The following is a 20687-nucleotide window of genomic DNA, read 5'->3' on the forward strand; positions in this document are numbered from 1 at the left end:
GTTGTATTCAATATACAGTATTAATATTAATTCAAATGTTAGTTTTAATATTATATATACCAGTAAGAATTCAATACGAGTATTTCTGAAATATTATTACCGTAGATGATATAGTATGCCCACAGATACGAGACCCTTCGCCACTTCTGCGCATGTCAAGAGAAAGCGAATCCATTCCAATAATAGGGCAATCAATCCGTATTTATAGTATTCTTAAAATATATTAAAAATAAGAGGTGTACTTGCATAACAAGGTTTTTTTTATTAAAAATTCTATGAATTTTTAAAATATTTTTTTTTATAATATATAATATTTTTTAACATTCTATATTAGAAGAAATTCTAATGCACGAGAGTAAATTTTTTCTCTTTTCGTTTCATTCTAGAAAACGTTTTTTACTTCATATTTCCTTTCACTTCTCATAGTAAATAAACAACAAAATAATTTTGTTAATAAACGAAAGGTATATTTTAATATGTATTTTATTCAGTATGTTATTTTAAAATAGATTCCGGCTCCCGTTTGCAGAGGAAATTATTTATGCTTTATAAAATAATTCCCTTACAACGACTACAATTCATTTTCAGAAGCGATCACAGCGCCCTCATAAGCAATGCGATAGACTCATTATCCTGCTATTATAATAATTTAATTTTCATATTTAAAGAAGTACATTTTAAATTAATCGCAACAAAAAATCATTCACATTCTTTATACATTGAACATTTAAAATCCATTATATTACCCATATTTTACAACAAAATCTTACCTGGTACTCGTTTTTGAATTCGTTTTCCATGAAGCTCAGTCTCCTAAGTTCCCAGCTCAACTCAAAGGCAGAAAGGATGGGATCTTTACTGGACAATGCCATTAAAGATGGTGATGCAAGGGCTCGGTATGAATTAATACGCTTCCTCGAATGTCGAAGACTATCTTCGGAACTGTTTTTTGTACATTCCCTGCATCCACAATGACCATAATGAGGACACGGAATAACTGCTCCACGATCTAACAAAATTTTAATGATTTCGTAGTTATCTCGATGGGCTGCTAAAATAAGGGGAGTAATGTCAGGGGTGAAAGTGGCTCGTTCTCTGTCAATTGCTTCCCAGCTCTGAAAGAAAGAAAGAAAGAAAGGTATTTACAATAAATAGGGAATTTCATACATGATTAACAATAGATCAAAGCTTTTTTTTTGTTATCGATCGCTATTTATTTATTGACAAATGATTATATTTATATTTATATTTATATTTATATTTGCAGTTGGGTAAATAAGTAGAGAATCCTTTGTTCAGTTGGTATCGAAGGCGCATTTTGTTTGGAAAGACCCGAGTTCGAATGCTCGTCTACGAAGGTAAGAACGTTTGTAAGGGTTATTCAACTGAAAATAAGTTAGCTGGTTTCATTTAGAAGTAGCAGGGTTTTTCTCCTTCGGGAACGTAGGATTTTTCGTGACGTAAAATAGGCCAACTAATCAGAAACACTTCGGTATAGATATAGATATAGATCAGGGGTTTCAAACTTTTTGTTTCCTAGAGCACATTCTAAAATACAGGTAGGGCGACGGGCACCATCTATTTTCCAAGCAAATTTTTTGAATTCTTTTGTTAAATGAATACATACAAAGTTTACATTATAATCAAATGTTTCATTACTTAAAAGTTTACATTATATAAAAAGTTAAATATATATATGCAAGTTAGTGTGATCTTTAGCATTGCATTTCATTGGCCAGTGCTTCATAATTAGGAGAATATGATGATATTCCAGTTCTTAAACAATCATGAAGATGCTCATCAGTGAGTCATGATCTATATTTTGATTTTATGATATTCATTGTTGAAAACAATGATTCGCAAAGGTATGTGGAACCGAAAAAAACTATTATATCTTGTACGCTGCTCTTTTTAAGAATGGAAACATTTTTCTATCCACTAGATTCCAGAAGCTTTCATCTGTTATATGGGATTTTAGCGTAATGTCATTCTGAAGATCCAAAATTTCTAGCTCCAGTTCTTCAGCATTTACTTGAACAAGCTTTGCAATGCATGCAGCTATTTCCATTATATTGGCAAGTAAAAGGATCGATAAAAAATTTTACATTGGCAAGTAAAAGGATTGATAAAAAATTAGATTATTGGCTAGATGATAGTAAATTCCTGAAATCTCTTTTCAAACTGTTCTTTAAGCATTTGAAGATGTTTAACAAATGGTGACAAGTTAAATTCACTATCGCCTACCATTTTTTTCATATTTGGGAAATGAACGGGAGATCCCATTTTCAGATGTGATATCCACAAATCCAGTTTGGCTTTAAATGAGTTTACAGAGCCTATCATTTTAGCGACATGTCTATCTTTTCCTTGCAACTCTAAATTTAAAGAATTCAATTTTTCCATGATGTCTGTGAGTAAACATAAATCCAACAGCCAGCAAAAGTCATTTAGTTCATCAAAATTTTCATTTTTGATGTGAAGATATTTTTTTTATTTCTTCAATTAAGCTTGAAAATCTTGTAAGGACTTTACCTTTACTGTGCCAACGTATGCAGGATGAGATCAGGTTCTTTATCTTCAATGTCTTGCGATAGAGTCTTGAAAAAAAGTAGGTGTTACAAAGGGGCTGCTCGAATGGAGTTGATTATTTTTGTAACAACTTTCATAACATGTCCAAAGGGCAGTATTTTACTGCACAAAGCTTCCTAGTGGATAATACAGTGGTAGGAACATAAAGTTTGGAAATGAATGATCTTTCTTGCAGAGTGCAATAAATCCATTGATATTGCCAACCATTGCTGGTGTCCCATCAGTAGTTATCACAGACAGCTTGTGCAAAGGGATATCTATCGACTTGGCGTATATTCTGAGTGTATTATAAATATATTCACCCGTTGTTCGTCCTTTCATGGGTAATATTTTCAGTAGATCTTTTACAGTGAAGTTACTAAATACCATTCTCATCATAACTGCTAACTGTGCTGTGTCTGATACATCTGTTGACTCGTCAAATTGTAAATAGAACCAGTTACATATTTCCAAGTTACTTTTTCACTTTTTAACTGAGTTTGTATGTCCATTAAAATTACATGTATTCTTCTTTTGACGGTGTTATTTGACAATTGTAAATCTTGTATTGCTGACATAATCTCACGTTTGCTAGAAAATCCCTCAAATAAACAATCGGCACCAGTCAAAAATGCTTCTTTTAACAACTCGCCATCTTGGAACGGTTTTTTTCTTCTTTGTGAGCATGTGAGAAATTTTTAAAGAAGCAATGGTGGCATTTTTAGATGTTACCACATGCCTAGTGAAAACCGACTGTCGGGCAGACAGGTTCGATTTTTGTTGATTTATTTTTTTCGTTCTTATTTCAGATTTAAGTGGATAATTCGTATTAAAAGTGGCAAGCATTGTCTGGAAGTGACGTTCAACATTATGTTTTTTTTTCGGAATTGCAACGCTACTGTTCACAACAAACAAACACAATTATCTTTAAAATTAACGAAACAATATGTTTCCTCCCAGTCAGTGTTAAAATTATAGGTTCGTTTTCTTTTACTTGATTCACTCGTTTTAGGATTAAAAATCAAAATATTTCAAAAATTTAAGTACAAGACACCGTTAAAATTAGGCGCATATTGCCGGTCTGGTTGGCTGAGTGGTTAGAGTATCCGCTCTCAGCTAAAAGGCTGCGAGTTCGAATTCCGCCGTGGGCATGGATGTTTGTGATTGTCTATGAAAATAATAGTGGTGATGGTGGACAGTAGATGGCGTTGGTGTAGATGAGGCGGTTTGTAGATGAGGTTGAGTGGTGGAGACAGAGAGTTGTAAAGTAGGTGCCCTCCCTCGATGAGTCTTAGGACTCCATGGAGCTGTCAAATAATAATAATATAACTAGCAACAGATAATGAACAGCTTCGAATGCGCGTCAACTTTACATTGTATGCGTTTAATACTCGTCATGTGTCATTAATGCATGAGTCATCACGTGATTATTTCAAACTATACGGCACACGGTCGCACAGCGCCGAGGACGGGCGACGGGCGCCATGGTGCCCGCGGGCATAGGGTTGGGAACACCTGATATAGCTATTCCTTATAAAGACGGACTTAAAGGGGCGAAGCAAGAATGCCTTTCATCTTCCCAGTTATCTGTAGAAGACAATGTAGGGATAAGGTATTTTTGAGCTATTAAAGCTCTGATCATGGCAAGAGGGTCACAGCAATAGCCGAGCCTCAGTTAGAACTTCATTGGTTACAGCATTGCCATCCATTACCCTCCAAGGATATTAATCACCGCATCTCACGGTGATACTTAAGTAAAGCCAATCTCTAAAAATTAAGACGATCCCTAGACCACTCAATAGTGGCCGAAAGACCGTCCATCTCAGCGTTGGCTCCACTCAATGATGGCCTTCCACACACCACCACCAGCGAGCAGAACCGCTCAAATTCCGAAGAAAAGCATTCACCGACAAAGCCATGTCGGTGAATGCTTGTTCTTCGGCACCGCCCGGTGAGAGCCGTGCCGGAGAACACTTTCCCCGGAGACTCAAATTGCTCCCTTAAGGCAAAAACCTTAAGAGAGCGAACTCAAACTCTCGAATCTCAGCGTCCAATTAGTCACCTCTTACGACATGCTTGGATTTGCATTGGTGCTATTCTTATCCCGGCAGTTTTTTATCAAGATATGGATATCCCGGCAATTCTTGATCTAGATATGGATATAGATACTATTAAGTCCTTATAAAGACTGGCTTAAAGGGGGCGAAGCAAGAATGCTTTTCATCTTCCCCGTTATCTGTAGAGGATAGTGTAGGGATAAGGTTATTGAGCTATTAAAGCTCTGATCATGGCAGGAGGGTAACAGTAATAGCCGAGCCTCAGTTAGAACTTCATTGGCTACAGCATTGCCATCCATTACCCTCCAAGATACTATTAAATATGAAATGTCAGAATATGTATATTTCTTATGAAGAAAAAAGGGCGTTTTTAATATTACAATTAAAATTAATTTTAGCTTAAAAGATTTGGAAATTAAAAAAATATATATATATATATATTATAGTATAAATTTAATTTTATATTCTTTTCAACTATTTTATGGAAAAAAGATCCAAAGAAATGTCTAAATGCATCTAAATGATAACTGTTATCGAATGTAATTTTTCAACCAATGACCACATCGTATTTAGTGTGTATGGGTATTGACACACTAAATGCGGTTAAAATGTCGATTGCTAAATACGTATTATACGTAGCAGCAACATTCAGGGTGATTAAATGTGAAGCATTTGATTCTAGATCATCCTTAGATGTGAATATCGCTATTCCGGTAGCTGCTTCTTTATTATTATTATTATTATTATTATTATTATTATTATTATTATTATTATTATTATTATTATGCGCCCACAAGATTAGGAGTTCATCTACCTAAAGTTACCTAAAGCCTTCTAAAACGTAGTGGTAGAAATACTGTAGAAAACATAATTATATAAAATCATCATCTTTGATTTTAATTATTGTACTTTTCAACGAAAGTTATTGTAATATTGCACTAGCAAAAATTAAATGTCTGTATTGTGTTTAATATTATACGGGATTTCTAAATCATAAAGTAAAAATGTTATTGAAATAATGAAAAAAATCTCACAGAATACATTCTTTAAAAGACAAAATAGAAAAGAAAGTTTAATACCCATCTTGGTTATGCACAGTAAACAAATTATAAATAGTGATAAAAAATTGGATAAAGCGCAAGACAATAAAGTATTCGGACACAAAGTAAGAAATATAATATTTTTACGTAAATAAAATTCGGAAAAATAATACCAGGGGGACACTGATATTAACGTAAAACAAATGTCTTGAGAGATAATGAAAAGATAATAATAGTGAAGGAACAATAAAATAAAAAGCATACGCTGCGAAACCAATTCCTACATTCAAATAAGAAAGTTCAGCACTAATTCAATGGTATATATTAAAGAAAGATTAATTCGGTGAATATATGTTTTTTTTACCTAAAGAAGAAAGCGTTTATTTTAAAATATGTATATTTTATTACATAATTAATATAAAATTATTATTAGAGTTATTATGAAGCAGTTAAAATTGTATTACAGATATTATTACAGATATACTCTAGTTAAATGTAAATTTGATTTTACACCTTTCAGAAAATAGCATACTCGAATTATAATAAAATGGCAACGGAAGTGCAAGTAAGTTTTCTTCTGATATAGTGATATGATATATATATAGTGATATGATATATATATATATATAGTGATATAGTGATATGATATATATATAGTGATATGATATATATATATAATGTATATATGATGATGATATGTATCTGAAGAAATGATATAATGATATATATCTGAAGAAATGATATAAACTCTGCCAAAACAAAATAATATAATACTGACTATGGCCAACAATTCTGAACACAAATTGGTTTTATTCAAAATCGACTTGCACACTTGGAACACTAAGCTATAATAATTCCATTCTCGCATTGATTTTATACTAAAACTATATAAATTCTAACCAGAAACGCTGTGACTCGAAATTAGAAGCATCCTAAATAACTTGGACAGTAACTAGTCCCGATGATATTCCCTCTATTGTGCTGAAAAAATGTCTGCTTCAGAATTAGCACCTATTCCATATTATCCCTTTTCAATCTTTTCCTATCGTCTGTTATCTTTCTAAGCCTTACACCAGGCTGGGAAAGATAGCAGAGACGAGTAGGAAAATAACAGGAAACAAGCCTACATTCAGCCATTCCATAAATAGTGATAAAAGACAAGGAACAGTACCATTCAACTGTTCTTATTTCGATTCTCTTAAAAACCACAGAAAATGACATTAAAGTCATCTTTTTCACCACCTAGAAGCCCACCCATTTATGAATTCCGCCACTCTTTGTTCACAACTAATCTTCTAATATTTACCTTCCATCTACCTTAATTCTTTAGAACAGCCTTCCTTACTTTGTTTTCCCTAAAGAGGGAAACCTTCAGCTGTTCTAGAAATACGTCAGCAGATATCTTTTTTCCTGTTATCCGTACACTCGCTGCTATGCTATAAATTTTGCAACTTTTGTGCAAGGATAAGATATTAAAAAATAAAATAAAATACCTGAGCTATATATATATATATATATATATATATATATATATATAATTTTCATTATATATGTATATATTTATAGTACCATTGTGTGTGTGTGTGTGTGTGTGTGTGTGTGCGTGCGTGCGTGCGTGCGCGCGCGCACACACACACACACACACACACTTCTTCACTCAGTTCTGAACAACGGCATTTTCTCCTCTAGTCCGAGTTCCAGCCTTCGTTGTTTAGGTCTTCCCTTCCAACATAGATCTTACTTCATGGCATAACATGACTAAACCAACTCAGCTTTGATTCCCTAATCTTTCCAGATACATCCCTTCTCTTGGCCACTTGCCAGGTCTCAATGCTATACATCGGTGCAGGTCTTACTACCATTTCGTAGATATTTCCTTTTAATTGCTAGACACTTTTGTATCATACAGTATGCATGAAACCTTCTCTCCCTTCCAGTTTATCCATTAAGATTGGATCCTCCTATTGAGTTCTGAGTCCACGTATCCATTACTTTGGACATATGGTGCTAGATATGTGAACCTAGGCGCTTGTGGCATGCCTGTGCCCTGCAATGTTATACTTCCTGCTGCTTCACTACGACACTTGTACTGTGTCCTATTTCTACTGATCTTCAAACCACTGTTTTCCAAAGCTTTCCTCCATTGTTCAAGTCTTTCTTCTGCTTCCTGCTCAGACCTTGTGCAAATCATCACATTATCGTCCAGGGTGATTCATTTCTTACCGTTTCTGTCAACAATCCAAGAGCATAGAAAATAAGAAGTGACTCAAAGCTCACCCTTGATGAACCCTCGACTTTTACTGGGAATGTCTCAGTGGTTCCTGCTCTGCACTTCATCCTTGCTTTACTACCATCATACATGTCTCGAACAAGATGTACACACTTCTCCGGAATCATTTCCTTTTTCATGCTTCTCTCTCTCTCTCTCTCTCTCTCTCTCTCTCTCTCTCTCTCTCTCTCTCTCTCTCTCTCTCTCTCTCTTTTCTTGGGACTCTATCAAAGACATTTTCGAAATCAATGAAGACCAGAAAATGTTCCGTGTTGCTCTCCCAGTACTTTTCCATGAGCTGTCTTAGAGCAAAGATGGCATCAATTGTTCCTCGACCGGGCATAAACTAAAACTACTCTTCGCTAACTGACACTGTCTCGCAATCTTTTCTCATTTATCATTTCCCATATCTACATAGTGTGCTTCATGGATTTAATTCCTCTGTAGTTGTTGAAGGACTGGATATCACCTTTGTTCTTATATATTCGAACCAATACATTCTCTCATTCATCTGGCATTTTCTGAGTTTCAATGATTCTGTTAAAGGCATCCGTTAATAGAATCAAGCCCAGTTCACATGGACATTTCCATACTTTTACAGGGATGTTATCGGGTCCAACTGCCTTTCGATTTTTCATCTTTCTCAACGCTTCCTCCACTTCCATTTTTGTTGTGTTAGGAATTGATATTTTACATGAAATATTATCCTTTTGCATATCCCTATTTATTTCATTCATTAATTTCTCAGAATATTCCTTCCATCTATCTAACACATTTATTTCTTCATACAGAACGGTATCATCCTCTATCTTAATCACCCTGGCTTGGTATATATCTTTATTTCCCACTCTCTGACTATTCTGCGGACCTTTTTCACACCTTCTTCATTATCGTGTAATTAAACCCTATTACTTGCATTATTGTTTATAATAGTATGAGTTTATAGAAAAACCTAGGGGGAAAAATTAATACCAGTCTTTCTTCAGGAAGTCAAACACTAGGGAATAGTTATTTCCACAAGTGAAGTAAATATAGATGGCCATGGAATGCATCGCTAGTCACCCAGTGATCTGGCACCAAAGCATCAAGGAAGGAGAAAACATTATGATACCAGTGAAGAATAGCTCTATCCTGCTAGTTATAAGGATAGGTTGGAAGTCTCAGGATTATGTTCTCATATAATATCATATAAAACTCAGGCATACTATGATTTGTTGGTTCATTTTAATCTAGACTTTCTCTCTCTCTCTCTCTCTCTCTCTCTCTCTTTCTCTGTGTGTGTGTGCGTGCGTGCGTGCGTGCGTGGGTGGGTGGGTGGGTGGGTGTGGGTACGAAGACAGGTCAACAGTTGTATTAAAAGTCCAAGGAAATCTAACAAACGGGATTTGCATGAAACGACTTTAAATCATTTAATTTTTAATATATACATATACATTTTACAAAATTATCCACCATTATCACTGATATTTTTATAAATACGTCTTTTAAGTATGAAATACGAAATCTGAAATCGATTTTTTTTAAAAAATGAACCATTTTTCAGTCCGAGTATGCCAAAAAATTGAACATGTTATAGGACCTTCACCGATACGTCTTTGTTCTTAGAGAGAAAGAGACATAAAATACATTACTTAAATGTCAATCTTGATGGATGAAGAGTTCATATTCTATTTAGTATTCATTCTGGTTATGACTTCGGGGGGATTACTTTGTGCGGTATTCGTTAGGTAAACAGAAATACATATCTTTACATGAAATATTGATATACGAGTATACATTGATAGCCTTTCTGTAGAATGGGCTCTCTTTTCTTTCGTTTCAGTAAGGTGGAAAATATAGGGCACCGCTAAAGCTTTCTCTTTTTTTTAACGTTAAGTTGGTTGACTGCTACACTGATCGTTGAAGGCAATTGTTTTAGTAACGCAAGCCTGAAATTCCACACAATTTCCCAGAAGAACGATTTAAGCAATAACCCAGGTTAATATAAGTTTTGTTTGAACAGTCTGTTTACTGTTAGAATGGAGGAATTAAATAATAATGTATTTCCTCCATTGCTGACCTTATGCAAAATCTATTAACGCTTATTATGATAAACAGATGTGAGCTTTCAGTGCGCAGAAAATGGGTTACATCAAAAACTCTAAGCTCCCAACCTTTTTATGTGAGATAATAATTCGGAATGTTTTAGTAGCAGAAATATAAAGATAAGCATTAGAAAACTGACAGTTAAAGTTTATTTTTTAAAATAACCTTAGAACACTAAAACAGTTTTGTCATCACTCCAAAAAGAAATATTGATAAGAAATTGTATATTAAATTAAATTTAAATTATCTACAAGAATTAAAGTAAATTAATTAATATAATTTAATTAATTAAATTAAATTATCTATAAGAAATTGCTTAGTCAAACGACTTTTGTGTTTCTCAAAATCTGTATATTGTTATTCGATAATTTTTGTGGGAAAAGATTTATATCGCCCTCTAGTGGAGAAATCACAGGAAATATTTAAAACACTGTCAGTTGATATTCGTTTTTTAAGTGACTTCAGAACATTAAAACAGCTTGTCATCATTTCGAAAATAAATACTGATATAAAACCGTTCATTAATTTGAATTTATCGATAAAAATACGCTTAGTTAAACGTGTTTTTGTGTTCTGAAAATCTGTATATTGTTACTCGATAACTGTTTATTTTTTTTGGAAAAGATATATCGTCCTCTAGTGGAGAAATATTCAGAAGAGAAATACAGAATATTCAGTAGAAATACAGAAATATTCATTTGATTTTTGTTTTGATTTTGTATGAAAAACAACTTTTTTTTTAATATGCCTGTAAATTCCACTCACGAAAGATTCTAAATTGTATAGTATATTAGTAATGTGAATGAGTCAACCGATAAATATGGATCTACCGATAAATATGGGTAAATTCGAAATGCATATTCATTTAAATTAGAAAAAAAATAATAATAAAAATTTATTCGAACTAGTCATTGTTAATTGTTCAGAATATTCTTTATACAAGACCGAAAATGGTTTTGTTCTGTCCAAGTAGAAAATTGAAAATTCCTATTGTTATTACGTCAATTCATCATAGACACTGCGAAACGAATTTACCTGAACTACGCTTGGTATTTCAGTATATAAGTGTAGCTAGGTAATCAAGTTTCCTAGAATCCTGACACTCCTAATCGGCATCGGCTCGTTATTATCGCCTTGTGAGAAGAGATACAAGCATTACAGAAGTCCTAGCTTGCTTGATAGAAGGATAGCTAAGTAGCAGACAGAGTAAAATATCTTGTAGGGAGGTATCGACCTGTGTAATGCATCGTGCTATTTCATGCTGGCATAGTGAAAAGATAGAATTCATTGATCGCTCTTTGACATTTTGGATTACTAGCCAATGTATACAAAGAAACGGGAAGTATGTGGTTTAATACATAAAAACATTGAATTGTTTAATACTAATTTTAAAATTTTATTGCTGGTTCTTAATTCTAATTTAATAGTTTTTAATATAGGCATTAACTTTGAATTTAATAAAAAAATAGAGAAAAATGTTTTTAAAGATTTAAAAGTGCAAAATTATTTTTATATATTATAAGAAAGTCAAAAAAGTTCAGACAATCCGTTTTTAGATCATTTCTCTATAATATTCTATCAAGCATCAAAGAAATATTAACAAGTGCATTTAAAACCTATTTTAAATAGTTTATTTAATTAATTTTAAACACTTCTTTAGATATCAATATAAACTTTAATAAACAACTTTTATTAACTAAATTATTTTTAAATATTTATAAAAAAAGGAAATAAAACTAAGACACCAAAATTATAAATGCATGAAAATAAATAGCATTAGAAAAATTATAATTTTTTTTATGTCCTGATGACATCATCTATATAATTACATTGAGATACGGATGATATCTAAGATAAGATAAGAGATGCGGATGATATCTAAGATAAGATAAGTATGCGGATGATACCAGCATTATTGCCCAGATCACTTCGGCCACACCTCGTTACTAAAAAGCTTCAAGAAAACATTCCGAATTTAGAGAAATGGTTCTCCAAACGGAGACTACAAGTAAATCCCTAAAAGAGTTCAGCCATTCTCTTCACGAAAAGATCGATATCTCCTGCAAGAGACGTCTTACTATTCAATATTAAAATTCCCTGACAGACAGAAAAAAATACCTTGGTGTCGTGCTCGACAAAAAAATAACTTTTAACTAGCTCATTAAGACTACGTGTCTTGTTGCGGTTAAAAGACGGCATCTAAAGCCATCGCCCATATCTTCCCCCTAATTAACAGGAACAGCAAGCTAAACATCAGAATCAAATTGTTTTTATAGCAGCTGACGAGTCGTCCCATAGTCACTTATGCCTCTCCAGCCTGGAGCCATACCTCCAATACTAACATTCTCAAACTGCAACGTGTACAAAACAAGTGCCTGCGAATGATTCTAAACTCCCCATGGTTAGAAACAATCAACTTCATCGAGATACAAATATTCCTTATATCTTCTCTTTCCTACAATCTTTAGCAACAAAGTTTTTCCTAAAAAACGTCCACACACCGAACGTTCAGCAAGCTATAGCCTACGCGGCAACGGATATATTTAAACATAAAAGACCAAAAGCCATTTTAACTTCCTGTAGCGTTGCATAATCTCCATGCCCATTCAGGGTGAGCAAACTGCTCGCCCTGAATGGACATGGAGATTATGCAACATTAATAGCTTTAGGGGTGTAACCGTAACAGATAGCGGGGAATATGAAAAGCATCTTGCTTCACCCCTAAAGCTATTAATGTCAATCGTCAGTCAAATTTTGTTTATATTTTCGGAGATTTTCGAGAATGTACCGACTTCGAACTCTTATTGAGTAGGATAAGGTCACTCATTTACAAAGCCTAGTCAGCTGACTTTATGTGCATTTAAGTCGAAGCTAATATTAGTGGAACGAAATGGTAGTGCAGATCGCTGGGGAGATAATATCGTAGTCAGTTTGTCTTGTGTAGAATTTTGGTCGGGTTTAATCGTTACACCTAATGGGATGCCAGAAGTAATTGTGAGAGCTCCCTCAGATAACGAGTTTAAGGAGAGTATGAGAGGTATTCTCTGAATAATGGATATCCAGCGATGAGTCTTTGATATCTGTCTTGGGGAGGAGACAGGAGGAGATACCTGTATAATAATAATAAGTTATACCCCAAAATAATAATTTTGGGGTATTAAGGTCTACACACGAGAGTCTGCAGAACCAATAAAACAAAGCTGTCTGTGTGGTTAAGGAGAAAGAAGGAATCCATTAATATGTGTCTGTCTCGCACAGCCGGAGGTTGGAGAATTTGAGAAAATATTGTGAAGTCTGTTTCAAAAAATAGTTTAGATGGAATAAAAGAAAAGAATGAGAATTTGGTTTGATGCTAAACTGTGTATGATTAACCAGCATCTGCTTGTGTTTTAAATATTTAGAGAAAAGTGTGGGGATGGTGATAGGTTGACCTATAGAAAAAGCATAAGGACAGAAATCGTATATCTATGAGAAAGTGATTGAATTGCATGTGTGAAGAGGGAAGGTTAACTATTAAACAGATTGCCTATTCCGAGCGGACTAACATCTAGAATTTCGGGAGATTTTTGACGAATTTGGGATTCATATACTGTAATGTTAGGAATGGTATAAGTGGAAAGTAGTATCTTAAATACAGGAGGATACAAAAAGTTTTTTTGAAAACTGATGAGTCATTGGATGTGATATACATTGATGTCCAAAACCTAAGGACGAACACTTTCTGAAGGTTACAACGCAAATTCAGACGCATCAGCTTACGGCAATTTGTATAACTGACGATTACGATTAGAAAGCGGGTTCACATGCAAATTTTCGAATCGCGCGCAAATTGGTGAAGTGGTAACACTCAATAGGATAAAAAGCTGTGTTAAAAATTGTGTTTAACGGAAGCTCTTTTTGTGAAGGAATAAATTTGAAAACTTGGATGTCTTGTAATGTCTCAAAGAAATCATCTAGATGATTTCATGGGGGAAAGAAGTATCGGAAAATTTGAAAGAAAGCTGCAGAGTTACTGATATTGCCAGAGAGTTTGGAATCGAATCAGACATAGCGGTGTATCCGGGCTCTGGGCAACGTTTCAAACCAATGGAATGTGTTTTATACGTTTGTTAAGAGTTCGCCCTCGCTCTACCAAGTAGCAGGAAGACAAATGTTTGTTATAACAGCAAAATGTAATCGACGCACCACAGCAGGTGAGCTTGCAAGTCGCCTCCATTCAAACATAGGCATGCCGATATCTCGACAAACTGCGCCGAGACGTCTGCGACAAATAGGCCTGTAGTCTGCGTCCTTTATCCACAGCTCATCGTAGAACACGTTTTCGGTGGTGTTCTATCCATAAAAATTGGACAAGACCCAATGAGCTAATCTACTCTTTACAGATGAGAGCCGTTATAGTCTTTTGTAGACGACACTAGATCTGGCATGAAAGTGGTACTGCTTACAATCTCGAAAATGCTCTTGAAAGGGACGATGCTGGGGTCATGGTGTGGGGGAGGTATTATACTTAATGGACGAGCCGAGTTACAAGTGCTGGATAAAAGCGACTATGACTGGTAAACGATACTGCAACGAAGTTCTTCAGCGATATGTTCGATTGTTCTGCAGTGCTGCAGGCTAAAAATTCATGTTTATGGATGACAATGCCACACTACATAATTCACGAGCAGGCAGTGGAGATACTTCTGGAGACCGATTATATTAATCAAATCAAGTGGCCAGCACGCTCCCCAGATTTCAACACCATAGAACACGTTTGGGATGCAATAGGAAGACACATTGTTGCTCGAAATTCCCATCCAGAAAACAAACAACGCATGAAGGAGGAGTGGGTCAGTTTGCCTCAAGAACTCCCGAATCACTTAGTGCTAAGCATGGTACGACGTTGTGAGAGCTGCATCGCAGTTCCCGGTGGTCATATTCATACTGAAATGTCTCTTCGCATACTTTTGTGTAGACTGTACATTAATTCCTTAATTACATCCTTAGGAAATTTATAACTTTTGACAACAAGCAATTTAATTTGTACGAAATTAACAACATACTCTTTGTGTAATATAATGTATGTGTTTTGTGTATGCTGGTAATAAATTTATGTCCATATTTGGCTGTAGTCATCAAGAAAATGTTTTCATATACACGTAAAATGTAATTCGTCCTTAGCTTTTGGAACACCAGTGTAGCTGAATGCCCTGAAAATATCAACACCAGATGAGTTTGTCACAACCTTTCTGCAGCTTTTGTCCAAAGGTGGATAAGGTTGAAAAGGAGATTTGTGATGCTATAATACCGGAATTTTTATTGTCATCACTACTTTTCTTAATGAGGAACCCATCCACGAGAGGTTGAGCAACCTATAGTACGTTAGTACTATAGATGGGCAACTAATTAGGTCGTTTCAAATGATGAAGGCTTTGGTGTTAAATTTCATGATATTCTCTGTTATTTTAAGATGATTGAGATAATAAGATCATGGGATAGTAGTGTGATGGGGAAATGTTATTTCACGCTTTTGGAATGGGTTGTATATAGACTTGATTCCACGATGTTGGGTAGATGCGGCATTAATTGTGGGAGGGAATGCCAACTGCATCACGATACTTGAATTTATCATACAAGCCTTTAATGGCTGCTTTACACACTTTATAGAGAATCCAAACTTGTGCAGTGGTTGAGGAATACTGCGGGGAGATGATCTCTACTGGAATTATTCTCACTCTACTTTCTATGAAGGTCATCTTTTCAGTAAGGATTATTTCACTTATTCGCATGGAACTGATATCGGATTGGAAAAGTAATAATTGGTTAATAAAAAAAAACCTCACCATTCAGATATTTTAAACTTTGAGAAATCAAGTTCATAGATAAATAATCAAAGGGGTCAGAGTAGTTATCGGAAGTGAGGGAGCGATAAAAATGAAGGATGAATGTAACAAATTATGGTAGCAACATTTTGAGCCAGAAAGAGAGAGAGAGAGAGAGAGAGAGAGAGAGAGAGAGAAGAGAGGAATCGTAAAACAGCGATTTCAGATATGCCACGGGATGTTTGATCTGTAATTTTTTTTTTTTTTTGCAGTAGATCGACGGAAGAAAAATGTAAAGGTTCGATTCTAGAACTTTTCAACCTTTTACTTGACCTTTCTTCGTTATTAAGTTAGTTGTTTTTCGGCGCAGACAAACAGAGTTTTCTTCCGGAAAATCGTATTTAAACCTCTCAGCTCAAAACATGACTGTAGATCTTACATTATTTAAGACATAATATACCTGTTAGGCTTAGGACGACTGGATGGTGGCACTTGCCTGCTGTAATCTCTCTCCTAAAAGTCCTGATTCATTGTAGCCTGGATATTAACTTTTATGAATGTGATTGCTGAGAAGTGAAAATCGGTTGTCCTCTGATTTTCGAACAGTTACAGTTTCGGAAAGCCACCTGATTAGTTATCGTCAGGTTCAGTCTTATGTACTAGTTATGGGCCGGCCTACAGAACTGCTGTAACGTCAGTATACCAATGAAAGATCATGTAAGAGGGAGAACCGAAAAACGGAACATTTAATTAAGCTGTTTTTATGATTTTTCTTCTGACGAAAGATTTTTGTTATCATTTTATGCAGAGTTATACTAAATTTATTTTTAAAAAAAAGCAAAAAGAAATTCAAATAACGACACTATTTCACGAAGCGATCATATTGGATATTTCCCAAGAAGCAAAATGAAACTCTTTCATTAATAACTTAACGTGAGAGAAAAAAAAACTTGAAAAATAATAAGATTGTGAAAATTCGTAGAACCAAAGTGTTTTTAATCAGTAAGATTTCGGCCTACTACTGAGGATTATAAACAAAAACTATATTAAAAATAAGGGGAAAAAAACTGCACTTACATGAGGTTCTCCTGGCGTGTGGTGAGCCTCTTCGTGTTCAAGAAGTACTTCTACAGCCTCGACGTATTCTTCACTGATAGCATGTAGTAATGCGTCTTTGGTCTCTACTTTGTTGTTGATGAGAAATTCGACCATTTCCAAATTTTCATTGTCTATTGCCATCAGAAGAGCCGATCTACCCAAAGGATCTACACAATTGATGTTGACATTGCCCGTCTCTTTAGCATTCTCCAAGTGCCTAAATGTGCAAAAAAATAATAATAATATAAATTAAGCTTTTATATTCATAGCCTAAATGGTTTCATTCAATTGGGGGGATCATAAAAGAAGTAAGCCTTTCTCACCAGGAGCTTCTCTGCCTTCTAGAAATTCGAGGTTTTCGTTATGTAAAAGAAGAAAACCGGATAGAAAACGCACGCAATCATTAGACAGAAATGCTGTGTGGTAGTTGGTATAGTGAAACGTAGAGTTTGATGCATAGAAGGAATAACGAAACGCAGAGTGTTATAGGGTAGAAGGGTCTCTCGAGATGAGGGTAGAAGGGTCTCTCTGAAATTGTCATATAATACAACAACAACAACAACAATAATAATAATATGCGCATTTAGCCATGCGACGCATATTTAGTTCAGTTTTTCTAGATATTGGGACAGTTGTTTTATTCTGAGAGTATTGAAAAGATTAACGCTTAATATTCTTACTATGATTGAAATACAGGAATGGAAATATATAAGACTGTGGAAGGAAAAATAAAATATAGAATCAGATCAAAGATACAATTAAAGTCATCTCTTGCAAAAAAATTTCTATTGTAAGCAATTAGGGAGCTAAGATATAAAAGAACTAAGAAGCAGCGACTCATTGTGGCAACTTAAAATAATTTTTGCTGCTTATTTTGTGGACATGAATGTCACCGCACTTCACTGGCCTCCATAGAGCCCTGATATGAACCTTATTGAACATCTGTGGGATGAACTGGAGCGTCGGGTAAGGTCAAGGGACGTTTTCCCCACAACAATCCAGGGCATCTTTACATGTCTAGAGGAAGATAAAATTCCAATTGATCGCTATAGTATTTTATTAAGGTGGGCACTATGGCTGTTTGTTCCTCACACTATGGTGTCCATTGGCTTCTTTCCAAGCAGTGTGTGTGTGTGTGTGTGTGTGTGTGTGCGTGCGTGAAAACATAATTATACGCATTATAATTATGTTTTCAAAGTACGCATGGACACATATTCACGCTGCCTAATTATACATATAAAGCATATTGCACCTTAATTTCTTGCAGTTATTTTCAAATATATTTTCTACATAAAAAGAATTTTTTTAATCGCTTTCTCCTGAAGTATTAGTCAGATAATTAAGCGTTGAGAACAAAGCAACACAAAAAAAAAATAAGCAAAGACGACAGCCTGTTCTATTTATCTGCAGCCCTTATGACATGCCATCAAAGAGGCAGAAAAACAAGTTTGCTTCACGAAGTAAATCTCGGGCAATGGAGCGGGCAGCAGATGGCATTTCTTACACGGAGTGATCAGTGAGTCAGTACATGATAGCATCTGGGAAAAAAGCCTCCGTGATTTTCTCAGTGTAAACACAACCCCAGTTCATATAACTGTCAAGTAAATGTCGTTTCATCCTTCTTTACTTAATTTGTATGCATTATGTTAGTGGTGCATATTTTACTCTAAACTTGTATAGTAGTTAGAAATCCTACTTAAAAGAAGAGTTCAATTTCCCATTCTGTTGTTGAGTTCATTTCATACGAACAAGAATCAACAAGATGAACATGAACTTTCTGCTTGTTGCATGTTATATTCTTAATGGTGTAGTAACAAAAGTAAACATTTCCTCCCCTCCATCTACAAACTTTTTTATTTATTTTAAAATTCTGAATAACTAATTATTCTTTCATTTGAAAAGCATATATTAAATTAAATAAAGATTAAAAGTAACGATAAATGTGCACTTCAAAGAAAAGAATATTACATTGACAAACTTTTCAAATTCAGAATATACAGAAGATACAGATTTAAATATAGCAAATGAACTTCACGAATCTGTGTGGCAGACAGAATTTACCACATAAATATTATTTGGTATATTATGCACGTTAGAATAACAGTATTGATAATATGTTTAAGTGATTTAGTCCGATGAATTCGCTTACATTTTTGTTGCGTTAAATCACTGACTCGCTGATGAAATGTGACCTGTACGCATGCGCACAAATCTCTTTGATATTCGTATCGTTTGTGTTGGAAAAAAAAAACAACTAAAACGATTTAATCATTTAATACATTTGAATTGATATTTATTATAATCATATAAAAATACAGTCATTGTCATCGGATAGGCGTATTGCATACACTTAGTGTATAATTAATTGTTGTTTAAAAAAGGATGGAAATGCCCCATTGTTATGTGAAATAATATTGCTTGTAAGGTTTACGAAAGTCACCCAGATTGCCTCTATTTCGATTTTATCGAAAAAAATGAAAATAGTTTTCCTTGTAAGCTATAAAATACTACTAAATATGATAAGAATTTTTTTTTCTCAACTGACTGAATTCTAACATTTACTTATAATATGTAATACAGTATAATGTTTTTTATATCTGAAGTAATATTATTCTTTGAATGGGAATTTTGAAACCGATATATTAATATATATTAAGATAACATATTGATGAATTTCTTTACCACAAAATTTGCTTTTTTGTTTCCTTTTTCAGATAATAGAAAACCCATGTAGTGTTACTTCTTAAAATGTAAAAATGATGTAAAAATAATGGTCTCGTAAATAAAGGAAGTATATTAAAACTTCATCATTGCTTAGATGTGTAAATGTACAGGTATCTTTTAATTAATAAATAAATAATTAATTTATTGTTACTTTTTCATTCATAAATATATTTATTAAGTAAATATAATGAAATAACAAAAGGAGATAGCAGACTATGTAGAGGGTCTAAACCTTCCATTATTCGGTGTAATGCACTATCTTCATACACTTTCTCTATTTGATTGTAATTCCCAACAATCTAAACCTTCCATGAGACAAGCTGGAATTAGGCAAGATCATCTAATTCTTCTCTAGTTATTCTCCAAGGAACTATTAACAAGGTTTACGATGAGATATTGATATACAGGTCCCTATCCTCTACAAAAACCTGACGGCTATAGGATAAAAACGGAAGAAATCGAGTGATTTCTGAGTCAATCTCTGAGCTTTCTGAAAGATAAAAGAGCCTGTGATTGTTTATAGAAAAACCTGGGAATTAATTTTAATTAGGATACCTGAAGAGGTAGGATATCTGTCGACGAGTTCTATATAGGAAGCACGTAAGGATCATAGTGTACATGATGACCTATGTTCGGGAAAAAGAACGGGAATACGTTTCTTATTAAGGTGTGAGGTTCCTACAACAGCTCTGTCTCCTGTGTTGCCGTTTTTCATGTGCTGTACGTCGTCATCTGGTGATATGAAAGATCGTTGTACGGCAGATTCCTAGCCATCTCGCCGAGAATTTTACGTTCATTACTCTTCCTGTAAATCTTGCCATAATCATAAGCATTCCACCTTTTCGCAAACTGAATTTTTATCCACGAGCGTTGTTTTTTCTTTCGTAAATAGTTTTTATAATGGCATATTAGATGCTTGACCACGTAACTCTGCCGCGTCTGTCTTTGTTCCGAGTGGGCGTTCATTAATCAGCATAAACTTACTCTGGCGAAATTTTGGCTAGCCAAGATGGTGTAGCCGGCGTTTTTTTTTTTTTTTTTT

At 34.4% G+C, this 20687-nt stretch overlaps 1 protein-coding gene across 1 annotated transcript in view; it reads right to left on the minus strand.

The window, feature by feature from the left end:
• Nucleotides 1-20687, minus strand: part of LOC150104881 (transient receptor potential-gamma protein-like) — a 350865-nt gene that overhangs the window by 99847 nt on the left and 230331 nt on the right. The window contains exons 3-4 of the mRNA XM_090396037.1: nt 16901-17138; nt 771-1115 (exon numbers count right to left, since the gene is read on the minus strand). Coding sequence (XP_090252163.1) covers nt 771-1115; nt 16901-17138 — 583 coding nt within the window. The remainder of the gene's footprint in view (nt 1-770; nt 1116-16900; nt 17139-20687) is intronic.

The sequence above is a fragment of the Typopeltis vanoorti genome, chromosome 7 (assembly GCF_054136105.1).
Source record: "Typopeltis vanoorti isolate ZY-2024b chromosome 7, IOZ_Tvanoo_1.0, whole genome shotgun sequence".
NCBI lineage: Eukaryota > Metazoa > Arthropoda > Arachnida > Uropygi > Thelyphonidae > Typopeltis > Typopeltis vanoorti.